Source organism: Opisthocomus hoazin, chromosome 4 (genome assembly GCF_030867145.1).
Source record: "Opisthocomus hoazin isolate bOpiHoa1 chromosome 4, bOpiHoa1.hap1, whole genome shotgun sequence".
NCBI lineage: Eukaryota > Metazoa > Chordata > Aves > Opisthocomiformes > Opisthocomidae > Opisthocomus > Opisthocomus hoazin.
Window position 1 is genome coordinate 12010477 of NC_134417.1, and position 25577 is coordinate 12036053.

The following is a 25577-nucleotide window of genomic DNA, read 5'->3' on the forward strand; positions in this document are numbered from 1 at the left end:
TTGAAAATAATTTCATTGTCACATTAAGATAGTGAGTTTAAGGAAGGTAGCTGGTATTAGTGTGGTATTACCTTCTTTCCTTATGTTATACATGGCTTCGTGCAGTGCCACGAAGTGATACCTGAGCTAGTTGCAGACATGCCAGATTGGATTCTAGATACGCTATTTGCTCCTTGACACTTGACTCACGCTGATCAGTTCTTTGGGGAAGCTGGGGGTGTTTATCTGTGTGAGCCAGCATGCTAGTGGAGCTGTTTCTACTTGCTTTTGATACAGAGTCACCCAGAGCTAGCTCGGTCATTGTCACGTGGCACTGTCTTCTACTACAGTGTAGATGTGTCCTTAGGAAGAATTGTCTTATTTCAAGGCACTTTTGGGGGGTTTGGATTGGAACTGGGGGTCCCGGAGTTTTTGTTTTGTTCCTGAAATACACGCCTGTAAAGGTATAGGTACCAGAGAGGGAAGTTTGTCCTCTGTAGTACCTGTGTTTGACACTTTGCATCTCTGCCTTGTCTGAAAGCTGCTGCAGTCTTCCTATCTACGTGGCTACTAATCAATACAGAGTGCTTGGTACTATTTAGTCAATCTTATCATTTAGATTTTCCTAGTTCACATGTATTGAACATGCTATTGCTTTCTCATTTGGCAATTTCGTACTGGCTGTTCCAGAAGCAGCCTGCAGATGTTGGAGCTCAGAGATCTCCCTGATGCACACTCACAGGAAGTTCTGGACAAGCACAGAGACAAAATTTTAGGTGTCTGTGATACTTCTTTGGTCGCTGTTTAAACATCACTTCCTCCATGCTCAGGAGCGGTGCATCCCCCTGAGAAAGAAATCGAGCAAAGGAGGCAGGAGACTTGCATGGTTAAACAAGGAGCTTCTAGCAGAGATCAGGTGGAAGAGAAAGGTCCATGGAATGTGGAAAGAGGGGCAGGCCACTTGGGAAGAGTACAGGAATGTGGTCAGAGCGTGCAGGGATGCGACGAGGAAGGCCAAAGCCCATCTGGAATTGAAGCTGGCAAGGGATGTCAAAAACAACAAGAAGGGCTTCTTCAACTACATCAGCAGCAAAAGGAAGGCTAGGGACAATGTGGGGCCGCTGCTGAATGAGGCGGGTGTCCTGGTGATGGAGGATGCAGAGAAGGCAGAGCTACTGAATGCCTTCTTTGCTTCAGTCTTCAGTGCTAAGACTGGCCCTCAGGAATCCCAGGCCCCGGAGGTAAGAGAGGAAGCCTACAGAGAGGACAACTTTCCCTTGGTCGAGGAGGACTGTGTGAGGGATCGCTTAAGTGATCTGGACGTCCACAAATCCATGGGCCCCGATGGAATGCACTCACCAGTGCTGAGGGAGCTGGCGGATGTCATTGCTGAGCCACTCTCCATGATGTTTGAGGGTTCCTGGAGGACAGGAGAGGTGCCCGAGGACTGGAGAAAGGCCAATGTCACTCCAATCTTCAAAAAGGGCAAGAAGGAGGACCCAGGGAACTACAGGCCGGTCAGCCTCACCTCCATCCTGGGAAAGCTGATGGAGCAGCTTATCCTGGAGGCCATCATCAAGCAAGTGGAGGAAAAGAAGGTTATCAGGAGTAGTCAGCATGGATTCACCAAGAGGAAATCATGCTTGACCAATCTGATAGCTTTCTACAATGACATGACTGGCTGGGTAGATGAAGGGAGAGCTGTGGATGTTGTCTACCTAGACTTCAGCAAGGCTTTTGACACAGTCTCCCATAATATCCTCCTAGGGAAGCTCAGGAAGTGTGGGCTGGATGAGTGGTCGGTGAGGTGGATTGAGAACTGGCTGAATGGCAGAACTCGGAGGGTTGTCATCAGCGGCGCTGAGTCTAGTTGGAGGCCGGTAACTAGTGGTGTCCCTCAGGGGTCAGTACTGGGCCCAGCCTTGTTTAATTTCTTCATCAAGGACCTGGATGAAGAGTTAGAATGTACCCTCAGCAAGTTTGCTGATGACACCAAACTGGGAGGTGTGGTAGATACACCGGAAGGCTGTGCTGCCATTCAGCGTGACCTGGACAGGCTGGAAAGTTGGGCAGAGAGGAACCTGATAAGGTTCAACACAGGCAAATGCAGAGTCCTGCACCTGGGGAGGAACAACCCCATGCATCAGTACAGGCTTGGGGTGGACCTGCTGGAGAGCAGCTCTGCGGAGAGGGACCTGGGTGTCCTGGTGAGCCAGCAGTGTGCCCTGGCTGCCAAGAAAGCCAATGGCATCCTGGGGTGCATTAGGAGGAGTGTGGCCAGCAGGTCGAGGGAGGTTCTCCTTCCCCTCTACACTGCCCTAGTGAGGCCTCATCTGGAGTACTGTGTCCAGTTCTGGGCTCCCCAGTTCAAGAAAGATGAGGAGCTGCTGGAGAGAGTCCAGCGGAGGGCTACGAGGATGGTGAGGGGACTGGAGCATCTCTCCTACGAGGGGAGGCTGAGGGAGCTGGGCTTGTTCAGCCTGAAGAAGAGAAGGCTGAGAGGGGACCTAATAAATGCTTATAAATATCTGAAGGGTGGGTGTCAGGAGGATGGGGCCAAGCTCTTTTGAGTAGTGCTCAGTGACAGGACAAGGGGCAAAGGGCACAAACTGAAGCACAGGAAGTTCCGTCTGAACATGAGGAAGAACTTCTTCCCTCTGAGGGTGATGGAGCACTGGAACAGGCTGCCCAGGGAGGTGGTGGAGTCTCCTTCTCTGGAGATATTCAAGACCCGCCTGGACAATGTCCTCTGCAGCCTGCTGTAGGTGACCCTGCTTCAGCAGGGGGTTTGGACTATATGACCCACAGAGGTCCCTTCCAACCCCTACCACTCTGTGATTCTTTAAACCGGGATGTCAAAAAGAGGGAGAAGTTTGGAGAAGCTGGAGTTTACATGCCTATAGGATTCAGAATATCTTTGTACATGTATTAGTGCAGGTCATGAAAGGACTAAGTGGGGTTTTTGAGACTACTGAAAAATGTTGATTTTTTTTTCATGTTAATATCTGTTTTGTCTTAGAGCTAACTTTGCCTTGATGAATGAAAAACGGAGAGAGAAATTTTCATGCTACCTCCATTTGCAGCAGAAAGGTCAAAACCATTCATTGCTGAAAGTCAGCTTATTTTCCACGCTTGTTATGCTATGGTTTTGTTTATTATTTCTGTTGAAATTATTGCAGAAATTATATTGCCATTAGATAATTTTAATTTTGTTTGGTTGCAGGTTGGATTTTAAATGTCTGAAGTTTACAGTCTCTATACGTGCTTTTGAAAACTTGTAATAAGTGTTACCTCTGTTTTGTAACTGATTCTTACTTGAGAAAACTGGCACTGCTCCGAGTCCTGGCTCCTGTTCCAGGTAGCAGGGCTACTGCTCTCAGTGCTTTGATTTGGGAAACTGGTCTAAAGGGACTCTTGAGAGAAGAGCAGGCAGGAGCTTTCCCTACCTACCAATTGGGAGAGGAGGAGCAGGCTGCCAGACTCTTCTTGCCTCACTGAAAAAAGTTGCATGACAGATGGTCATGTCATCATAAATAAAAATAGACTATTGTAGTTCAAGACAGTTCTGAGCATGATTTCTGCATTGCTTCTCCCCAGGCTGCTGCTGAGAAATGCAGGGAGCACTGCGCATAAAACCCCTTGATCTGCGTAGGAATCCACAGTGGAAAATTAAAATTAAAATTCTAAAATTACAAAATTAATCTGCTTTGCAAACAAATGCTTCTGTCATTCCCGTACAGAAATGCTGTTTGGTTTAGTCAGTAAGGCAAAGGCCTAGCAGTCTGCAAAGTGTGGTTGCAGCACTGAGCTGTTTGATGTGAGCTGCCAGTGCAGCCGTTACATACCCTTGTGCCTCCCTCTGATTCTTTTGTCTCCAGCCCAGCTACCCGCTCAGTCTTCGGAACAGACGCTGCTGTGCTACTGAGCGGCACTGTGGCAGTACCTCTTGGCACTGCATATGAGAATCAGTAATTGAAGAGGAATGGTAATCCGCATTCCGCTACTGAAATAAGCAAGGAGTACTTCCAACAGGGAATGTGTGTCTCATTAGTTTCCTGCCAATGGTTACAGATTATTAAAAGAACTCTGGTAGGGTACTTATGTATGAGGAAAAGAAGTGCTTAAAGGGATCTTAGATACTGTTCCTTCCATGTCATTTTTATTTGTGTTCAAGTTTTACCCAGTTCGAAAAGCATGTATTTCATATCTGCTTTTGACCAGAATGTTCTTCAGCTTCTCAGTATTAGTCTTTACCTATAATCTGTTTGTATTCCTCCATCTTCGGTTCTAGCCTTTCAGTTTCAAAGTAACAAATAACCATACACAACAAGACAGACCTGACAAAGATCTCTTAACACTGTGACATTGTCCGGCTGCTTCCAGTCTGTTCCTTCCCTTACTCTCAAAGTAGCTACTTGGTCAACTTTGTGCATATAGGAATGAAATAAATTAGGCAGATATGTTACTATTTGCACTACTGGTGCCAGACTGAGCATTGCTGTATTGTCTGTCCTTTCCCAGTAGAGACAAAAATTTGCACTATTTGCATGTGTACTTTGCCACCACTAAATGAATTCCTTCCTTCCTCCTCCTTAATTAGCTGGTGTAACGTAATAGTGACACTTTCCAACTAGAATATAGTCATCAACAGAGAAAAGCATTGTACAGTTTTACATTTGTCTTGCTCTTTGAAGAGTAAATCCAGTTCCTGTTCAAATCAATGATTTACTGACTTCAATGGGAGAACAATCAGGCCCTTAATCAGCAAGGAAGTGTAGTCTCAGTCATACTGTGCGAGATCCAAACCATCAAAAGCATGTAAATGATCAAAACAGTGTCTATGTTGAGCCTGCCTCACTTCATACATAATGAATAACTAGTTGGTGTATGATTTAATCTGAAAATATTTTATTAAGCACAGATAATAATGCAGAAATCCATGTAATAAAACAACTTTAGAGAAAAAGCTAAGTTAAAATGAGTTACTATAAATATTGCACTTAGAATTCTTATTTTACATACATAACTCCTTAAAAAATTGGACAATTATAAATTAACACCTTCCAAGTAATTGGAATTTGGTATGTTTGAGATCAGATGGCTGTGCTGCACATCTTCAGCTTTAAGACTTCGGAGGATCTGTTCTAGTCTTGACAGGTACACATACATGGATACTACTTTGTGCCAGGGTGTGCTTAGGTGGGTGGGAGGGAACAAAGGGTGAGCATGGTCTTAGTGTTGACAGTCAGTTGTATTTTCATGACTTATAGTAAGTGAAAATTATTTTTCAAGAGAGATGATAGAATGCAGCTGCAGAGTTTAGTTTTAACATGTTTTGTTTTTCAAGGCATTTAGGATTTTTGAATTCTTAGTCTTAAAACTCATGACAAAGCTGTTAGGAAAGACTTTGCCTCTACCATCTTCTTCTACCTGGCCCATGATGATGTAGTTTAAACCTACAAAGGAGAGCATGAGATTACAAGGCAGAAATTGATACGGTAAGTATAGTTCTGTATCTGTGGTCTCTGTTCATTTGCACTCTGTTACCAATGCTTTCTAACATTTTTTTCCTATGTAAAGCTTATACTTCCTTACCCACCTTTGCCATGCTTGTTATGCGATAAAGTACAGTTACATAAAAATCAAGTAGATAAGTAACTATTACATAATGAAATATGTAAGATATATTAATTGAATGTAGACTGTCAGAATGAGTCTGAACAACATCATAAATGCAGTATAAACGCTGGATAGCTACTGACACTCAAAGTGGAATGTAAGTTATCTCATTCATTTTGAATATTTTCTCATTTGCTCAACTTTCAGGATAATAGACTGAAAGAATAATGCACTTAAAAGTCGTTTCATTCTCTTTTCCTCCCCCAAAGACGTACACATTTTATAGAGAGGCAGTCAGGCAAGCAAGGTGGGCTTACTGTGTGATAAGCACTGGCTGTGGAGAAATCAGATGGATTTGCATATTTTTATGGCTTAGAAGGGTTAGGGGTTTGCAAGGCCTTAGGCTGGAAAGAGTGGTGTTATAGGGGTATAAGCAGAAAAGTTTAGACATTAAGTAATGACTATTCCACAGTTCATGGAGATTTAGGAAGAGAAACAGAAGTGTATGGTTTGGAGCCAGCGGTCTGCCTAAAAGGAGACAATTTGTTCTACCAAGGATATTACTATGTCTCCCAGACAGATTAGTTTCCAGAGAACCAGAGGTAAAAGCAAAAGCTAGTTTCTGACAAGGGTTTTTCACATTGGTACTGCCCACTTTGAATTAACATGCTTAAATACCAGTAGTATCCTGAATGTTATCAGGTTTTTTTTTTTAATGCTAATTAAATTGACTGTTTTCTGCTATGGTTCCATTTATGTTCTCCTGCTCCACCTGTTTACTCAGGAGGCAGGGCTGAAAACTGTTTTTTTTTTTACTTAGTTACTTCAATGAAACATAGTCTCAGTATTTCTTATAACACCATCTAGGTAGCCCTTGTTACAGTTAACTGGAAATTATCTTGGTTGATCCACACTGTACAATACTGTTCAAGACAGCTCTACAAATACTGGCTGTTTGGAGATATAGAACGGGTTTAGTACTACTAGTATTTCTACAGTAAAGATGTAAATATATGCAGGAGAGAAGCCACAGGGAAAGGTTGATTTTTGTCATTTGCTGTGACATACTGCTCTTCTAGGTTTAGTATGCAGTTGTTTTTCCCTTTTGCATAACTGTGTATGAAAAATAGCTCCAAAATATGTTCACATAAAATCAAAATCTAACTGAGCTTCACATAAGAGAACCAAATCAGATTTTACTGTATATCACGTGGGTTTGAAAAGAAGAAAAAAGTTTTTCAAACTCCTTTCATCTACATGAGTGTGATCCTTTATAAGTAAAAATTAAAAATTCAGTATAAACCTGGATAACTAGTTATTTTTATCTTAAATTGATTATAATATTAGTTGCTGATTATAGAAACAATTACTATAATTTTACCGATTTTTGTGGTCCTATTTCAAATAGCAGTTTTCAAAACTGTTGTCTTCTATAAACACACAAAGCAGTTATTTTTGTGTACCTACCTCTTCTGATGAGAGGACACTGCTTACATACAACAATAATCTTGGCACTCATACTCTTGCCGGCTTGTTGAATTGCTAAATTTCCCTCCTTATATACATTAATGATTGATATTGTTGCATGCAGACTGCCAGCCCGCGTTATTGCTGTGATTACAGTTCCAGTTATTACTAGAAGAAAAGACATATGATACATTTGATACATTTTTATTATTTTTTAGATAGAAATTTTGAGGCATCATAAAAACTGAGTAGTATATTAGTCTGTAAGAAGGAAGGAAACAATGCTGGAAACAGTTACTAAAATGTGGGTATCGCCTGTAATGGGTAACTCGCTACTCACAAATATTGGTAACACCAAGTATAAAACCGTTCCTCGAATGTATCGGTCTCTTGCAAGCCCAGTTCTAGGTTTTGATAATTTCAATTAAACAGTACAATTTGATACTACTTTTTATGACTAATTTTAAAACAGTGGAGAAGCTGAATTGAAAACATTGTAGCCAAAAGCTGAATTCCCAGCTCTCTGACACTCTCAGATGAGTAGCAGGGAATAGTTCATGCCCTAGGAGCTAGATTGTGATCTGTCTGAGGCCTGATACTGATACAAATTTGCCAATTTCAGCTAAATTTAGACTACAGATTAGACTATCATAACTCTCAAAGACCTCTCAGTATGAAAATAAAGATACCATTTTTTTTCTAGGATGACTATATTAACTTGTAGGCCATCTTCAGTTATCAAAAGGGAACGGTAAATGGTATTAGCAGGTTTTTTTCTTCTCAGATCACCTTTTGTAAATAAGCTATTCTATCATAGGATCAGTTAGATCTTCATTTATCAAGTATGCGCGTGGGATTTATTGCAGAAGTCTGCATAATCCACACCTCAGGTTAGGCATTTGTAAATTTGCACATTATCTTCCTTTAATTCGAGAGCTTTAATTAATTGGGAATGTTCAAGTTCAATCAAAAGAGAACTGCGGATATTAAAATGCTGGGTATTGCAGTTATATTTCTAGAAACAAGAAAAAAGAAATGCGTGATGAAAGAGAAATGGCTATTACTTGCTGACTTTATGAATTTAGAAAATAAACCTGGAATAAATCATATTCTACAAACAGCACAGTTTCTGTTCTTACTTTAGGATACACTTGCATTCACAATAGCATATAAAATACTTTTACTCTTGCCATGGAAGAGACAAAAAATTCAAGTATTTGACAAAAAGTGAGAGTGAACATGATTTATTACGCTGATGCTAGAGGAAAAAGAACAAGTTTTGTACAGTGCCATTTACCATCAGCCACAAGAGCTGAGGTGTGCTCAGTAAGGGGACACCAATTTTTTTTTTTTTTCCCTACCTGCTTCTTTTTGTCTTGGGCCAGCCTATACTGGCTGCAGACTAAAAGAGGCTGGTGGCCAAGAGTGGTAAGGGGTCATGCCACAGTGACTCCGTTCTGCTGGAGAGTACAGCCACAGCCCTCAGCTGTTTTTCTGGCAAAACGATGCAAAGCTGTCCCCACTTTCCTGAAACAACAGATTTCCCCTAATCTCATGGGATGGGCTATAAAGTTAGATTAAAACAAACAAACAAAGTGCTGTGGGAGGTGGAAAGTTGTCCCATCAATTTTTTAGGCATGTTACAGAGGATTAAAAAAGCTTCCAGTATTAATATGGGAAAATACTCTGAGATATAAATGAACAAATCAGCAGTGACAATGCCATCCAAATATGCAGCAGACACCATTTTTCCTGAGTGATTTTCCATTTTTCAATTTGTGTCTGTGTACGGAAAGCAGTGCTTGTAAGCTTCCATGCCTTCCAACTTCTTTTAAAAATATTTTGGAAGTCTATAAACTGTGGAATAGTCAGCAAGTACAGCATGAAATCTGTATTGGGTGGTTACAGACAGATGAGATGACGATACAGTAACTGAATCAATACTTCCCTGCAGGAGGTTGCCTTCCACTGTCATTTGCATTTCAGATTGAGAAAGTGTGTTTCAGACATATGCACAGTCCCTATTTCAGAATATCTCCAAGCATGTATTGAGCGAAACACAGATACTAATGCCAGATACACACATAAGATAGTACAAAAATATAGCCTGTATATTAAGGGTAACTCAGAACTACATCTGGTAAAACTCCTGTGAGTCTAAAAGCACACTGCCAAATGAATAATTAAAAAGAAACAAACTTTGCTTCCTTACCAAAGTTGCTTGAACAATAACTGCTTTCGAGAGTCCCGCTCCTCTTACACTTTTGCTGGCACAGGGCAACTGTAGGTTTCACAACTTTTTGAAGAGCAAAAAGTAAATTGAAATTGAAGTGAGGTATTTGATATAAATGCAAAGCCGTATGTTTAAAAGCAAGAAGAAAGATGAATAATCCTGGTGTGTACAATAACGAGATCTGGTATTGCAAGGGATGACCACCACAATAGCAATATTCCTTTTCTCTGCCGTCACCTGCACTCATCGTCTTTTCACATGTCTCAGTGACGTATCTGTTCTAATGACCTTACAGAATGGGATGTTACAGAAAATTTACAGTTGATTGCAGTGTGATCTTAAATATGTACCTTACTTAGTGTTGCTGCCTGTTGCCATACAGCCCTAGTAGTACACTTAAAGTATCATAACATTACATTACAGTAACACTTCAGAGACAGGGGGTGGCCTTTTATCTGAAATTACTGTACTGTGATGGAAGAGATCAGAGTTCAAATTCCTGTCCTAAATTTTTCACATAGCTTCAAGACATGTAGTATTGTATATTTTTTACTGACGACATTTTGAAACACACCATAGTGTTTGAAATATCTATTTAATATTACGGGTTGACATTTCCTCTCTAAAACAGAATGGTTTGTTTATAAACAAGTGAATACACTTCAGGGTGTTTTTCCTCCTTGGGTGGATGTTAATATATACTTTACTCAGCTAACCCTTTCTACATAATGTGGGAATGCAGTATTTTTAAGGCTTTTATGCACTTTTCAAGTTTGTTTGGAACTGGTGAATGACATCATAATTATTGGAAACATGGAGCTGAGACAGATTAAAAAAACCCAAACTCCTACCTAGCCTTAATTTCCAAGAAAAACTAAATTAGTTATGAAGAATATCTTTGCATTTTTAAACTTTCTTTAAAATGGAACATTTTGCAGAAGTTTTATTCAGCCTATACTTTCTGAAAAAGAACTTGTGACTAATTTTCTGATCAGTAATTTATACTTGTACTTTTAATTGAATGAATGGATTCTTTTTACAATTTTGCAAGTTTCTGAGATTCAACTGAATGGCATTAAAACTACTTTGGCTTCAGTTATGTCCATGACTGTTAGAAGATCTGCATGCTCATTGTTTTGCCTTTGAAATCCAAAGTTTAAAATTTGGACCCCATATGTTTCATTGACTTGGGGTTGTTTGCTCTTTTTTCTCCAGTCTTCACATGATGGGTATTCAGTGAGACTCTTTAGAAAGTTAAATGCCTCCCACAAGGAAAAGTGTTCTGAAGGGCAAGTTACTATGTCTGTGGAGGTACATCTAGTCATATTCTGCATGATGTAGCCTCAGTCCTACAGTCAGATCTACACGGTCATGGGAGTGAAACTCCCACTGCCATCACTTCTGCTGCCTTGATGTGTCTCCATAGTTCTTTCATACCAGTGTGTATTTCTAAAAATATTTTTAATTATATGCTGAGTTGATTTTTATAAAGTGACTTCTGTGTAGAATACAATGTAGAAAGAATACACTATATTTGGCTCCTAGAACTTTAAACTAAATGACAATTTTTCAGATTATGTTTTAAATTGTAGTTAGCGCTTGGCAGGGTGCCATGCTATTTAATTAGTTTCCCTGTCCCACAGCGTCATTTGCTAGGTCAGGCAAGTACCTCCTATCTCAATGCTACATGCAACACATCAAAAAAACCCTAAGAATTTAGTGTTCCTTGAGTCTTTCAATTCAGTGTCCGTAGTAGAAAAATAAGAAATGTAGCACGTAGATGCGTCACAGGTGCATGCCAGTACAGTAGCGGCCAAAAATTCACTGAGGTGCTCTGATTTTTCTAAATTTAAAACTAGGATTATGCATTATAAAATATTCTTGTTTGGTCCTCTCAGGTGTTTTTTTGTTGTGTGTGTTAATACTTCAAGTTTTACTTTTGAGTTTAGTAAACTTTGGTAGGTGACTAACTTTGCTGTGATTTGTCAGTAGAGGCTGCCTGTTGTTTGTACAGACAGGCAAGGTACTTTACCAAAACAGGAGCTGGAGAAGATCTGAATGAAAAGTTCAGTTGCCTACCATTTCACATGTGGCCGTATTGACAGACAAGTGCATGACTTGATCCAATGAAATAAGAAAACCAATTCCTTAACCATTTGTACTGGATTAACCTTCATTACTTTTATTAATGTATTAATTATTTATTCAATTACTAATATTTTTATGTAAGATAGAGACTGAGGTACTGTTTGAAAGTGCCTACTAAAGTTAAATGTTTTATTAATGCCTGGAGTTCTCTGCAAGTTTGAATATGTCTGACTTGCAAGAGAATAAGCTAAGTCTGTTTGAACTGGACACTTCTGAATGCAAATGACTGATCAGAAATTTAAATTGTAGAGGTTTGGTGTGCTGTGGTTTGTTTTTAGGATCAGAAATGCCTGCGCCATGCATAACTGATCAGACATTGAATGGACTTCTATTTTTGTCTGCCTGACAAGTCCTTTTGAACACCTTCCCTCTGTGGTCCTCTCAGGTGACTTTGCATTGGTTTTATTTTCTAACACTGATATTGCTATAAAAAATTATTTGGATTTAATTAGTAAAGTAACCTCTTTTTCATGTGCACACACAAACAGCTCACAGCGCAAAAATGGCAAAACCCTGAGCACAAATCCAGCGTGAGATATCTGACAGCCTGGATTAGTTGAGACCAAGCGTTTGAACTAACAGCTTCATTAAGAAGTGCTTTCTAGTGAAGAGGAGCTGAATTATTTTTTTATTAGCAGTCACATCAGAATGATTTACAGGTCATTATGATTTCATTTTTATAATGTTTATTTTCATCTATTTTAAATACCTTTCATTATCAGTATTTAAGCACCACATCTTCTTGGTCTCCTGCTGACATGCCACTGCTGTCCTGACTTTTGATGCGTTTTAAGTACAAATCAGGTTATGTGTTGCAAAAAACATCATAAATAATTTGGTTTTCTGCTATAACTGTATCTTAAATCTCTCACATTCAGGTTACAGAAATTGTAAGAATTTATCCCTTCAGTATCTCAGTAATGAGGTAGTTTTGGCAATACCTTCAGAGAAATCCTCCTCTGATCTTTCATATATGCTGTCTAGTCTTAAATATAAAAGGAAACTTATTTTTAGTGTGACACATTTCTTTGTAAGTTCCAATCCCTGAACTTTTTAAAATAAAAATAGTTCTAGGAGAGTGTCATCTTGACAGGATGTCAACTGAATCTGAAGAGGGCTCAGGTGGCTTCCATACCAATTTTGCTTGATCTTAATAACTATATGAAGAAAAATATGATCAGATTTTTACATATTAACTTGTATAGAAGAAAGAGTTCCTTTAAATAAAACTGTTTCCTGAAATAATTAGATCTTCTTAGACAGAAGAATTTTGCTCATCCATTCTTCTATGGAATTTGCTAATTAACTGTCAAAAATTGAGAAGAGACAGGAAAATTCAGCTAGAGCAAGTTACTGTTACACTGAACTCTCACCTGGATACATTTGCTTTTAATAACATTAACTAGATTCTCCCTTGAATATATTAATTTTAATTCCCTCAACATTTAAAATAGTAACAAACCGTTAAATTGTAATTTTTAATATACTATTACATTTTTCCGTAACCCTCTCCTTGTCCTGGAATAATTTATTTTTTTAAGAAATAAAATAAAGCCAGTAAAACTTACTTGAGGTAGCAGGGACTGTTGTGGTAGTAGGTGGAACTGTAGTTGTGGGTAACTTTTTTGGTCTAAATTTATAATGGCCAATAAAACCATCGGCTGTTAAGCTTAAATCAGACAAGAACTGAACGAGCAACTCATTTCTCTCAGACAGAATAGGCCTGAAATAGAAAAAAAAAAATAAGCCACCAACATTACTTTGAATGTCAAAGACAAAGAGCATTAGTAAGATTCTTCTTACAAAAAATGAGAGTGCGCTTCACTTAATGGTCTGAATATAGTATCTACCCCTAGATTAATACTGAAATATGTGTTCCTTTGCTGTCGTGTCAGACAGACACTGGTGTTATGGGTGTGAAACTCACTCTGATGAACCAGCTAAACATCTCATTCTTGAAGGTTCTGTCAATATGAGTGTCTTTAAATTCGTCTGTGTGACTTTATTGCAGACCACTTCCATGGAATGGAAGGGGCTAGATTAACATAGCAGGAAAATATATTAAAGAAATCCTCATTATTTAGCAGAGGAAAGTAATTGGGTTTTTTTAAAATTTATTTTTGTTTAATGAAAAACTTATTAAGCATCTGGAAGGCCTTAAGAAAATGAATTCAATGTTGGATTCTGTAATTCTTCGACAAAAATACTAAAATTAAAATGGTTTGGGTTATTATTTCTGTGGGCTCAGTTTTTGTCAATGATTGGATATTCATTACCAAGGCCCTGAAGAGCTAATGGAGTTCTTTTCTTAGGATTTGAAACGTCATGAACGAGCACTGTTCAGTGTATTGGCTTTCAGTTCTTAAGCGGGATAGTACCTTCTGTGACCCTGACTGCCTCTGGATGTAGGTGTAGCGTGATGGGACTTCCTTTAAGACTACTGTTAGAGGAATCGTACGGGATGCAAGTGTAGCCAAAGCAGCACTCCTCTCATTCTGCTTTCCACAGACCTTGTCTCAATATTCACTCATAATTACTAACACAAATTTTTCAAGCAAACGTACAGTTTTTGTAGAGAGGGAGAAAAATAAATAAAGGGGCAAAAGAATCTTGGTGAGGAGAAAGGAAAACAGAAAGTGGTTTTAAGATATATTTTTACTAAAATGACTGTGTTGTTTCTTCCCAGGAAGTCTGACAGGAATCATGAGCCAGAGTACTTCAAAACACTTAATCAGGCTTTTGAAGTAAAAACTTGTGATCATCTCCCAGTTTTTTAGCAGGTGTTTCAGAAATCAGTTTACTATGATGACAGAGTGTAGCATAACCAAAAGTAAGTCCCTGGTTATCTGGATTTCTATAGATTCATCGATGCCGTGGTAGTTGCACAGATCACGCCTCGCTTGCTGCAGTACTGGCACAGGCTGTGGATGCAGCAGGATTATCATCTGCCTCAGAGCTTGCTTCTGCTTCCTGAACTCCAGGACTACAGCAGCAAATCTGACCTAGTCTGTGTATTCTGTCTTTTTAAAAAATACTTTTTGTCTGAGAGGCAGGGGGGAAGGGTTGAGTAATTACATCTAATAAATTGTGATTATTATGTGTACCATTTATTTATGTATCGTAGTAACTGTATTTAGGAATCGGGTAATTGGTTACACTGTCCGCTTGCTGGTCTGCAGGTGGATCTCAATTCATCTCTGCAACCACCATATGAGTTCAAGGTCTCCACTGTTTCTGTTACAGAATGCCATGTTACATTATCTGTATCTGCTGGTTAATGAGTTCCACCTTTCATAATTAGTGTCAGACACGCAGCTAAGACTCCTTATAGAAGGCTTGCTTCACAATTCAGTTTACACACCATGATTTCTGGTTCTTTTACAACATTGGTCTAGTCCTTACTGTTTTTCTTAACCCAGCTGATAAATTTTGATAAGGGTTCTTCAGAGCTAGTGGAAAATCCCCAAGAGCCACACTTTCCCCCTTTCACTGGATATATAAGCTGCCTATATACAACTCTGCTAGGGGAAGAGACTGTGTTCAAGCTCTATACCAGATCTCCAGTTAGGAAGCAATGCTATCATAAAATTGGCTTTCAGGACACTTCTAACATTCTGTAACAGGAAATCTCATCTCTAAGCTATGGGGCCTGGGTCTGAGCCCAGTCTTCTGCCCTTATTTGCCTGTTGCACAAAGTCCATCCTAAAATGTCTGTGTTTTGAAGGCCACTAGGGTTTGGCAGCCCAATTTACAGCTTTGACATGGTGTGGGGATAGATGCCGAGCCACAGTTGAGAGGTGGTTTAGGTATGTCTCCTGGTTGCCTCTTGGGGACTAACTGGGACTTCTTCCTTTTGCACTGTCCTGTCAGCCAAGACCAGTTCCTGACAGTGCAAAATGTACCGTACAGCTGGGCCGGGATTTAGCTGGAAAGAGGCAGCGCAGTCCCAGGGACTGGAGGCTGCTAGCCTCGTCTGTAAGGGGTCTTGTTCATTTCTGCCTTCTGAGAGTCAAGGGAAGGACGAGATCTTGTGGAGTTCAGTTCTTACCTCGTGGGAAAAGGTCTGAAATGTCACAACTTACATATAGTGTGAGTCAAATTAATCATTAAGCTTCTGACTTAAACTCTGTTCAACTAGGAAGCAATTCCATTTGCTCCAGCCCTCTGGATCCAGCATGCACACAACAAAACACTCATGGCAGGAACTGAAGGTATTTGTATGGAACATCACTAGTTAAGTGTTTCTAACACAAGATTCTGTTAGTTTTGGGGGTTTTTTACAGTAGCTCGAAGGTGAATACCTTACTGTTCTGCAGTAACAGTGGAGTTGTAAGGGATGGAGCTGCAAAGTCACAAGGAGGTTCTCATGCTGTGCTCATCGATGGAATACCTGTCTACCTGGTGATAAAGTATTAAGTAATGTAACTACTATCTGTCACCTGCTGGTTGCTTTTTTTTATTCTGTCTAATGAGAGAGGAGTGTTTGCAATAGAATTCCTTTTGGGAGGGTGTTTTTACTTCAGATGATGGTGGGTTTTTATCTAATATGTACAGATGCTTACAACATTTGGGTCAAAGAAACACATCACCCATTTGGAGACCCATTCAGTCCATCTGCAGTCACTCCAAGTGCCACAGCACTGCAACACAACAATTCATCTTAGTTTCCAGGTAAAGCTCTGAGCTATAAAGTATGAAGTCACTTTGCTGTGAATACATCTGTGAAGCAAAAATGGAAACATTCTGAATGTCATTTGGCAAAGAGGTGGAAGTGAATGTCCAAGATTTCTAACCCACCTCCTTGCCTTGAGGACTCACTACTGACTCTGCCTTGCAGAATCTCCAATCTTCGGATTGGAGGCAAGATGGAAAGATAGTTTGCTTTTGCAAATGAAGTTATTCCTGAAAACAAGGAATTGATTATGTATGTAACTACAGCTAGAATTTAGCCTCTTGCATCATTTTAGTGGCCTGAATTACCTAGCACTTAAAGAGCAATCTTACCCGTAAGACTCTCTGTGATCAGTATTTTTCTATAGAGCAGCTTTTGTGACTTCTTACTACAAAAAGGGGGCCTGGAAGGAAATGAATGTAAGCCTGAAAAGAAATGTCTTTACATAGAAAGTTTCAAATTGGGGGTGGGGGTGTAGCAGAACAGAAAGAAAGAAAGAAAAAATAGAAAACAAAACAAAACAAAACAAAACAAAAACCCCAAACAACAGAAAGGGGAAAAAAAAAAGTACAACTCCAGACCAAAAGCCTAAAGTGGCTGAAGGAAACTGAAGTTAATATATTTCAGGTGCAGCCCTACCGTTAATTAAATTCTTGCTAAATTTCTAATAAATTTCCGTAGGCCTAAGCTTGCTCTATTTCTAGCACTGTCATGCTATTGCATATAGCTGCTGCATGGAGAAGAAAAATCTTTACAAAGACTCTTTTTAAAGAGCCCTACAGAATGTCTGCCTCCCCTCTCGTCTCCTGAGGTCTATACTACATAACCTTATAAAACCCAACCAAACAAAAAACACAAAAAACCCCTCACAGTAAATCTCAGTCTAGCAAGCTATGCTTAGAAAGACTGAGGCGTGCACCTCCTCCCCCTGTACCACAATTAGTTGCTCTGGGAAATCAAACTAGCTGCCACTTCTGACATGTAAGTCTGGCCAAACAGCTCCATGAATTTTTAAAAAATATGTGTTAAATATTAATTTGTTTATAACATATTAATATGTCTTCAATTGTATTTCTTGAAACAAAATGCGTCCTCTTAATCTTCTACAGCTACTCAGCTTTAAGAAGCTTGATGGAAGAGGAATAATGTGAAAGGATAGCTAAAAATTACTAGCCACACCCAAAAAACTTTACACTTTTTGGGGAATAATTATTATCTGCTATTGCTAGACCTGATTTATATAGTTACAGTGCCGTTCGCTGGGTTCAGGGTGGTTTTTGGGCTGTGGGAGGCTTGGGATGGGTTGCTTTTTGGGGGATAAGGGAGTTGTGGGTTGAGGGGTGGTGGTGCTGAGGGGGTTTGGAGGCAGCAGTTTGCTAGCAGAGCTGGTGAAAGCCTGCTGTGCTACTCGGCATGCTCAGGAAAGCAATCTGTGCCATGAGAGAATGTGCCTGGGCACAGGCGGAAGAGATGGTGAGCAGCGAAGCAAGGAGCAGCCGGGGAACCAGCAAAAGGGAAGCAGCTGAGGGGGAAATGAGCCAGATAAAGTGAGTAATGAGCCAAGGGGCTAGGGAGCTCGGTTGGATCCTTGTACTTCAGTATCTATAATCAAAACTTACGTGTCAAGGTGATGTTAGTGTTCAGCTACCATTAATATTGGTATTATAGCAATATCAGTAGCATTAGCATTGGTGTTATTGGACAGTGCTCTAATGAGGCTTGAGGGACAGGACAGCACACGGGTTGGAGCCAGGGCTAGTCACGGAGGGAGAGAAAAAAGGGAAAACCTATGGAGAAACAAGATACTAAGCAATTCCTGGAAGTTTAATTGGAGGTAGAAAATGTCATATTTAATTTAAAAAAGAATAGAAATCTTTTGGAAGCCTCGTACAGAATGGTTAGCAAAATAACGCATAGTGGTAGTGAAGTTCATAATTCAAGAAAGTTACTTACGCTGGTGGACTGTCTCCGCAGTACTTCCCAATTCTTTTAGCATCATTGATTTCCCCACCATTAAACACTGCGACGTAGTCATATCTGCAGTAGTTGTCTCTCTCCACATCAAACTTCTCAAACTTTAATTCTATTAGCTGCAGGGAAAAGTTTAAATAGCTCATTAAGGTGTTGATATGCAGAATTTATCAGTGCTTCTTATAGTAAGTGGCCTCTTCATATGAAGTACTAATTGATTTTTCTTTCCATAAAGGAAAAGTCCTTAATCTACTTAATTATGGAGTAAAATATTTTAATCCACGTGACTTCCCTCCAACAAATGGTTTAACAGATGACTCTAATATTCCATAAAATATTTTGTTCTCAAATATAGTCACGTAACTTATGATAAAATTATTTTTATAAGCAAATGAAAACAGGATAGTAGGTGTTACGCTGCTTTTAAAATAACTGTAATAAATCTAAACCACAGAAAGGGGGCTTTTAGTGTCATTGTGTCATTCAAGATATGCTAAAGAAAAAGCAAGGGCAAAGCTGGTAAGAGCCATTTCACTGACTTCATTAAGAGCAGGGTTTGAATCACTGCGGTCGCTAATGCTGTTTACTTGATGCAGAAATAAAAAGGTCAGAAACAAAAATATTGAAGAAAGAAAATTTGTAAATAGTAAGACTAAAACCAAGGCAAAGTAAGTAGTTAAAGGAATGTGTTTCCATACACGATTTCCAGAAATGTTAGGGCTTTACAGGTCTTAAGTGAGAACTAGCATAACTCTGGTATTTCCAGTACTGACGCTATCTCCAATGTGACTTGCAGTTACAGACTTTTCTACTTCAGAAAGAAAATCAATGGACATGAAAACAGGAAAGGAATTTACTACTCTGAAACCAGGTCCTGCAGTATGATTGTCAGTTGTGTGTAGCAAGGAAGGAAGACACAACACAACTGCACGATTGAAACAGAGGTAATATATGCATTTAGGTTGCTTCTTTATGTGAAGCACAACAGTATTCACATCTCCTTCCCATAAATAGCACAAATAAGGCTTGAGTGACAACGCTGAATTGTGTTGATTGTAGATCTGCAAGATGTCTCTTTAAAGGTCTCTCAAACAAAGATTATATTAATAATCTTTTAGGACTACACAAAGAAAAAGGAGTCATTTGTACATCGCATGCGCTTTATTTGATTCACTGCCATAGTTAAAAATTATTTTATTCTACATTCGTAGGAATGATAGCCTGTTGTCACCTGATGTCTTAGTTTTGCCTGGATATGCTTTTGTGCTATTCAGATATGTAAGGCATCATTTTGTTTCCCATAAAGTATGAGTAACCTAGGGGTACTTGGCTTCAGAGATGAGTAACAGGCTTGTTTCAAAAACCTTGTTGTCATGATGAAAAAATGCACTTTAAATGGAAGTACCCATCTGAATTATACGCTTGTGATCAAAAAATATGGTATGGAAAGAAGTAATGCAACAGGGAGCAGAAATGCTAAATTTTTCCACATGCAGACTACACAGCAGGCCATAATATCTGCTTTACTATTGTTCGTAAGTGCACTTGGCGCTAGTAAAGAAGTATTTAATGGCAGAAGCTCTTCACCATCACAAGAAGCTCCTCCATCTTCTGTAATAAATGAAGTAATCATTGGTTTGTATTAGATGCAAAAAAGCACCTTGTTTTGTTGCTGACATGCTTGTGAAAGGGAGGTACAGACAGCAGAACCTGATCTTTGGCAAACGGAAGAGTGAACAGCTTTTCATGTGCACTTGCAAAGAGATGCTTATTCACTAATTACTCAGAAATGGCTTTTGTCACTGTCAAAATTCTGCTTCATTTGCATGCAGACAACCACTATTGCAGTACATGAAAAACGTATATTCAGAAACTTGCAGATTTATGGAACAGGATCTTCAAAAGGCACAGGATAGAATGCCCTTATTTTTATGCTTATATAGCCTTTCTTAAATCTTCTGTACAAGATTAGGAAAAGTTTTTAGGCTTATCTAGAGATATTTGAAAAGAACCAAAGTAATCTGCAGTTTACAGATAAGGTTTTAAAAATCACTGCCTATCTATAGGATTGTTAAATGACCTGTATCTAGCAAGCAAGGAATGTGGATTAAAGAGGAGTACAGGAAAGACTAAGCTGACATACTGTTTCAGTTCAAGGGAGAAAATATCTTGGTAAATGGAAAAGTACGAAAGATCTGAAGACTGTATTTATCTGGGGCAGCTTTTTTTATTTGGAGGATTACGGTCATGAGCAGAAGATTAAGATGAAAGTCTTCTTTACATGTAGAGGAATTTAAAAAGCTGGACGTGGTTAAGAAAAGCAACCTACCAAATGTGCCTGGTGACCAAAACATTCAATCTTTGTAGACTTCCTGCCAAGGGACACAGCAGATGGCTCAGCAACAACCAGAAAATGTGAAGCTAGGATTGAGATTAGCCCTGCAGCGTGGGGAACACACTTGTGTTTGCCATGTGTGGCAAACGGGGGCAAATAAGCCCACCTGGTCTGCTGTCACATCTCTTCAGGTCTTAATGAAGTGGTAACACATGCTCTGACGGCATCTGGCTAATTAAGCAAGCATATTATGAGATGCAGCCTTCAAAATATGAAATAAAACAAACTTTATGAAATGTACATTGAAAATCCCTGTGCAGGACACATCCAAATATATTCCCTGTACCGTAAGCAGAATAAAATAATTTCTGCTTTTAATAAATTCAATCAGCTCTGCCTGGGTACCTCAGTAACAAACTGCAGCAACACTGAAAATGCTACAAATGTTGTTAGACTTAAACCTAGCATGGTTCGTCATCGTGTTTGGTCCCGAGATGATCACCTGCCCTAACTTAATTTGCACGATCTATTAACAAAATCATCTTAAAAAAAAGTCTGTTTTAAAAGCCTCACCAGTCACAGATGCTTTAAAAAGTTTAATTTAGGGCAATGGATCGATGGACAGGAAAGGACACAGGATGCTGAGAAAGCGTGGGAGTCCCCGGGGTGAGCCAGGTAACGGCGGAGAGGAAGGCGGGTGTCGCTGGAGCGGCGGTGTGCCTGCCCTCCTGGCACGCACCCGGCCTGGCACGTCGGCCAGACAGCGTTCGTACTGCTCCAGCGCACCTCGCCGGCAATGGCAGCCGGGCCGTGCCGGCGGGGTGCCGGCAGCACCTTACCTGGTTCTTCGGGGCGACGATGTGCCAGGAGCAGGTCACCCCCGCTGGGTAGTCTCGCTCCGGCCAGTTGGGCGTTTGGAAGGACCCCGACGGCTTCTCCAGTCGTCCCCCGCAGTACTGATCCCCTGCAAGCACAGCGCACCGCGCTGACCAGAGAGCAACAGGGATGCAGGCAGCCCACCCAACGGCTTGGCTGACGGCGGGGGCCTCCCTGAGGCGGACACGGCCGCTCCCAGCCGCCTCTGCCAGGGCCCTGCTGCAGGGCACTGCTGAGCCCGGCAGCTCAGCCGGTGGCACCCCTGGGAAAATGTAATTAATAAAGGGCAGAAAGTGACAGATGCAGAGGAGGAGAGCGGTAAGAAACGAGTGAGAAGCTTTCCTGCGAAGGCCCGGGGCGGCGGCGGAGGAGCCGCAGGTGCTGGAGCAGCATCCCCACAGCCCGTGGGGCCGCCGGGCCCTCCCGAAGGAACTGCGGCCTGCGGAGAGCCACGACAACGGAGAGGGGGTTTCTCCTCCATCGCCCCTCCTCCCAGTCCCAAATTACAAAGCTATATCAGGTATGTAATCCTTATTTATAACATGGTTATGAACCTTCTCTATTAAATTAACTCTATCTCATCACAGTCATTTCACATATCTTTCCACAAGTTACCAATACAGGAATGCAACTGTAAGGACTAATAAATTACTCGTCATCACCTGCACTGCGTCTGCCCAACAACCTGTCTAATTGTATACCATGCTAATTGCAAAAGCCTTGAGAAAGACTCACTCAGCAGGGAGATGCCACCATCCTGTAACCTCCCAGCCTCCTGCGCTTCAGGGTCATCCCACGCACAAGGCAATGCCTCTATGTTTAATAATACCTAATAAATTTTTCTCTTGTCTTTTTCTAGTTCTTCTTAAACCAGTGTAGAAATGGACAATCCACAATGTCCCCTGGCACAGCACTCCACCGCTTAACAGTTCACTGAGAAAAATCACCCTCTCCTTTCCTTCGCAGCCACTTGCTCATTTATTTTTTGTTAGAAGAGACAGTGAGTGTGGTGCCCATTCACCTCCTCTGTACTGGTCATGAGTTTGGAACCCTCTCCTACGCTCCCCTTGACCTTCTCTTTTCCAGCATGAAGAGGTCCATGCTGTGCAGCTGGTCGTTGTGGACAGAATCACACAGAACGGAGAAGGAGACTCCACAACCCCTCTGGGCAGCCTGTTCCAGTGCTCTGTCACCCACAAAGTGAAGAAGTTCTTCCTCGTGTTCACTTGGAACATCCTATGCTTCAGTTTGTGTCCATTGCCCCTTGTCATGTCGCTGGGCACCACTGAAAAGAGTCTGGCCCCATCCTCCTTACACCCACCCCTGAGATATTTATAAACATTTATAAGGTTCCCTCTCAGCCTTCTTCAGGCTAAACAAGCCCAGCTCCCTCAGCCTTTCCTCGTAGGAGAGATGCTCCAGTCCTCTCATCATCCTTGTAGCCCTCCGCTGGACTCTCTCCAGTAGTTCCTCATCTTTCTTGAACTGGGCAGCCCAGAACTGGACACAGTACTTTCTTAACTCTGTCGTACTTGTTGTCTCTGATTTGCTTCTGATGGTTTTATTATATCCTGTTCTGAGAGGGGAACATCAGAATGGCATGCAGTATTCAAAACGTATATGCATTACGGATTTACAGTGGCATGATTTTTTGGTGTTGTTTGGTCTTTATTACCTTTTAAAAAAGTTGTTAAGTTTCTGTTTCTTTTTTGATACCTATTGAGCACTGGATTGATGCTCAACTATTGTTTTCATAAATTATCTACTTTAAACCTAAGATCTGATTCCTACATGGTAACAGTCAACTCAGAACCCCTTGTTCCATACACAAAATCAGGGTGTTTTCCTCTTATTTGCAACATTTATCTATACTGAATTTCATCTGCCATTTTATTGACTAGCTATTACCATATTGCTACTAGGTGTAGTTATGCAACTCTTACAATAGTTAGTCCTCCTCATTACTACTTTGATTAACTAACTAATATTTCTAAACAGTTGTACTTTGCCAAGCAAGATCAATTAATGAATACACTGAACAGCACAATCCCTAACCTCTGGTGTCGCATCTTTTTAAGCATTAATATGGCTCTCTGTAGGGGTTGCACAATTATATTTGTCTTCAGCACATACATAATTGTTAAGTACCTCTTTCATGTGGTTCTGCTGCAGAAAACTTTGCAATGAATCCACTTCCAGCAGTATTAGCATCTGAAGTCATCTGCACCAACATTTTATTGCTGTTGGATACAAGGGCACCTGGTTTCACAGTACCACAGAACCTGCCGATGCGTTGCCCGTTGGCATGGCCGTTGTATATATCCACAAAATCATATCGGCACAAGTTGTCACTTTCCAGGTCCAAATATCTAAAAGAAAGAACCACGACTTTTCCTTCTGGGACCTGCAGAGAGAGTGAGAGGGAGGGAGACATGTATCTTGAAGCGTGACTGACACCACACATCTACCTGATCCCACTATTTGCATGAGTATTTTCATATCCTTCACTTCTCGACAGGTAAGCTCTTTTTGTCAACTATATTCCAGGCAGAGTGGTTTTTAAAATCATATTGGCCCAATCGTAAGAACAAAGCTCTGGCCATCTCTGTTGCCATTATCTTCTTCCTGAGCCACAGTATCATCAAGTCAGGCTCCTATGGTTGATCAGATACCATCACTGCCCAGTTCAGCTTGGCACATTTCTCTTCTGCTGAAAGTATGCAATCAGCCATGCAGCTCCCTGCCACCAAGTAAGGTGAGGAGGGTGAGATTAATATGGTTTGAAAGAAAAATATGAAACAAGCAATTTACAATTTTGAGCAAATGAAATGGCCTCTCTTATCTTGCTGGTTTGTGTCATAAAGTTTCATAATTTGAAGGATTTTTTTATTTACCGACACACAACTTACATTTATAAACAGAACTAGGAACTTTATGGCTAATGCTGTACAACCCTAATATTTAGCTATAGAAGTGGGTACATTTAGCTTGAAGGCTGCAGTGAAAGAATTATATTTGGAAAGAATATGTAAAACTATAAACAGTGAGCCTGAAAGAACCATTAGTGGGTATCCTCAATACCAAAAAGTTTTGTTTTCTGAAACATCTGAGGAAACGTAAGACAGGGCAAATCTTCTCACATGTCTGCATCTGTAGACACTGCAAAAGAGGCAAGAGTACTGAGAAGGATGTAAATTAAGGGAGCGCAATAGTTTACAAGGAGGAGAACATATCCTGGGATACACTTGCAAGCTTTTAAGAGACTAAGCAGCACACTGAGAAGTGAAAACTATTCTAACAAAGCACTCAGTGCCACGTAACAGGACAGGAAGAAGAGAAACAGTCTCTTAAAGCATAGAGGGACCCTAGACAGGCAAAGGGGAATTAGCTGCACTCAATTCATAGCCCGGTAGAGTGGTTACCTATTAAAATCATTGCAGCTGTTCTATTTTACTGAGACACTGCTGTTATTTTCTGCTTTAAATACATAACACACATTTATATATCTGCAGTAAGTCCATATTTAAGCCACTTTATTTAAGCGTTCATGAATTTTTTCCTTCCTTAACAGTGACTCATTTTAAAACACCAGTTTGAGATAAACTACAATGAAAATGTTCCTATATGAAATTGTCAAACAGTATTTTAATGTTGTGAGTTTGAACAGTTAAGAATGCCCTGTCAGGTATAGATGGAAGCGACCATTTAACCCACAGAAGATAGTACTACAGGCAGCAGCTCTAGATGTAGTGAAAAATGTGCTGTAGATATGTTAAGGTTACTCATTCATGCCGCTGCCTTTGTGTCCAGTGCTGATACTGATCCTGCATGAGCTGTTTTCATCTGCCTGGGACCCACGTACACACTGGCTGACCAGCCCCACTGCAGTTCCTGTTGCTGGTTTCAGAGTATTTTCCTTTAATCCTTGTTCAAAGTTCTCTCAAAAATGCATTCAGTTCCCCTGTGCTGATGTACATCACTACTACTATATCAAAACCACAAAACTCATCTAATCTTACCCAGAAATTCCAAAGCACAATGACTATCCTTTAGAAAACTTCAAAGCCAGATGTTAGGTTTAAAATTCACACCACTGAAGTGAGCAAGCCCTATAGCTGGTATCAGAAAATAACCCACATGTGTATTTAGTCAGCATAAGGCCAACACAGACACATGGTCATTATCTTGTACATTATACGTATATTGTATGTATCATATATGTATATTATACATATATTATATTGTCTATTGTAAGATACTTTGTGAAAGCAATGTGA

General features: G+C 40.3%; 1 protein-coding gene across 1 annotated transcript in view; it reads right to left on the reverse strand.

The window, feature by feature from the left end:
- Window positions 1-4130: 4130 nt before the first annotated feature.
- The window catches only part of PCOLCE2 (procollagen C-endopeptidase enhancer 2), a 28853-nt gene continuing 7406 nt past the window's right edge, over window positions 4131-25577 (reverse strand). The window contains exons 3-9 of the mRNA XM_075418011.1: window positions 23449-23704; window positions 21264-21388; window positions 18072-18208; window positions 13015-13169; window positions 9278-9361; window positions 7066-7233; window positions 4131-5435 (exon numbers count right to left, since the gene is read on the reverse strand). Coding sequence (XP_075274126.1) covers window positions 5305-5435; window positions 7066-7233; window positions 9278-9361; window positions 13015-13169; window positions 18072-18208; window positions 21264-21388; window positions 23449-23704 — 1056 coding nt within the window. The 3' untranslated portion in view covers window positions 4131-5304. The remainder of the gene's footprint in view (window positions 5436-7065; window positions 7234-9277; window positions 9362-13014; window positions 13170-18071; window positions 18209-21263; window positions 21389-23448; window positions 23705-25577) is intronic.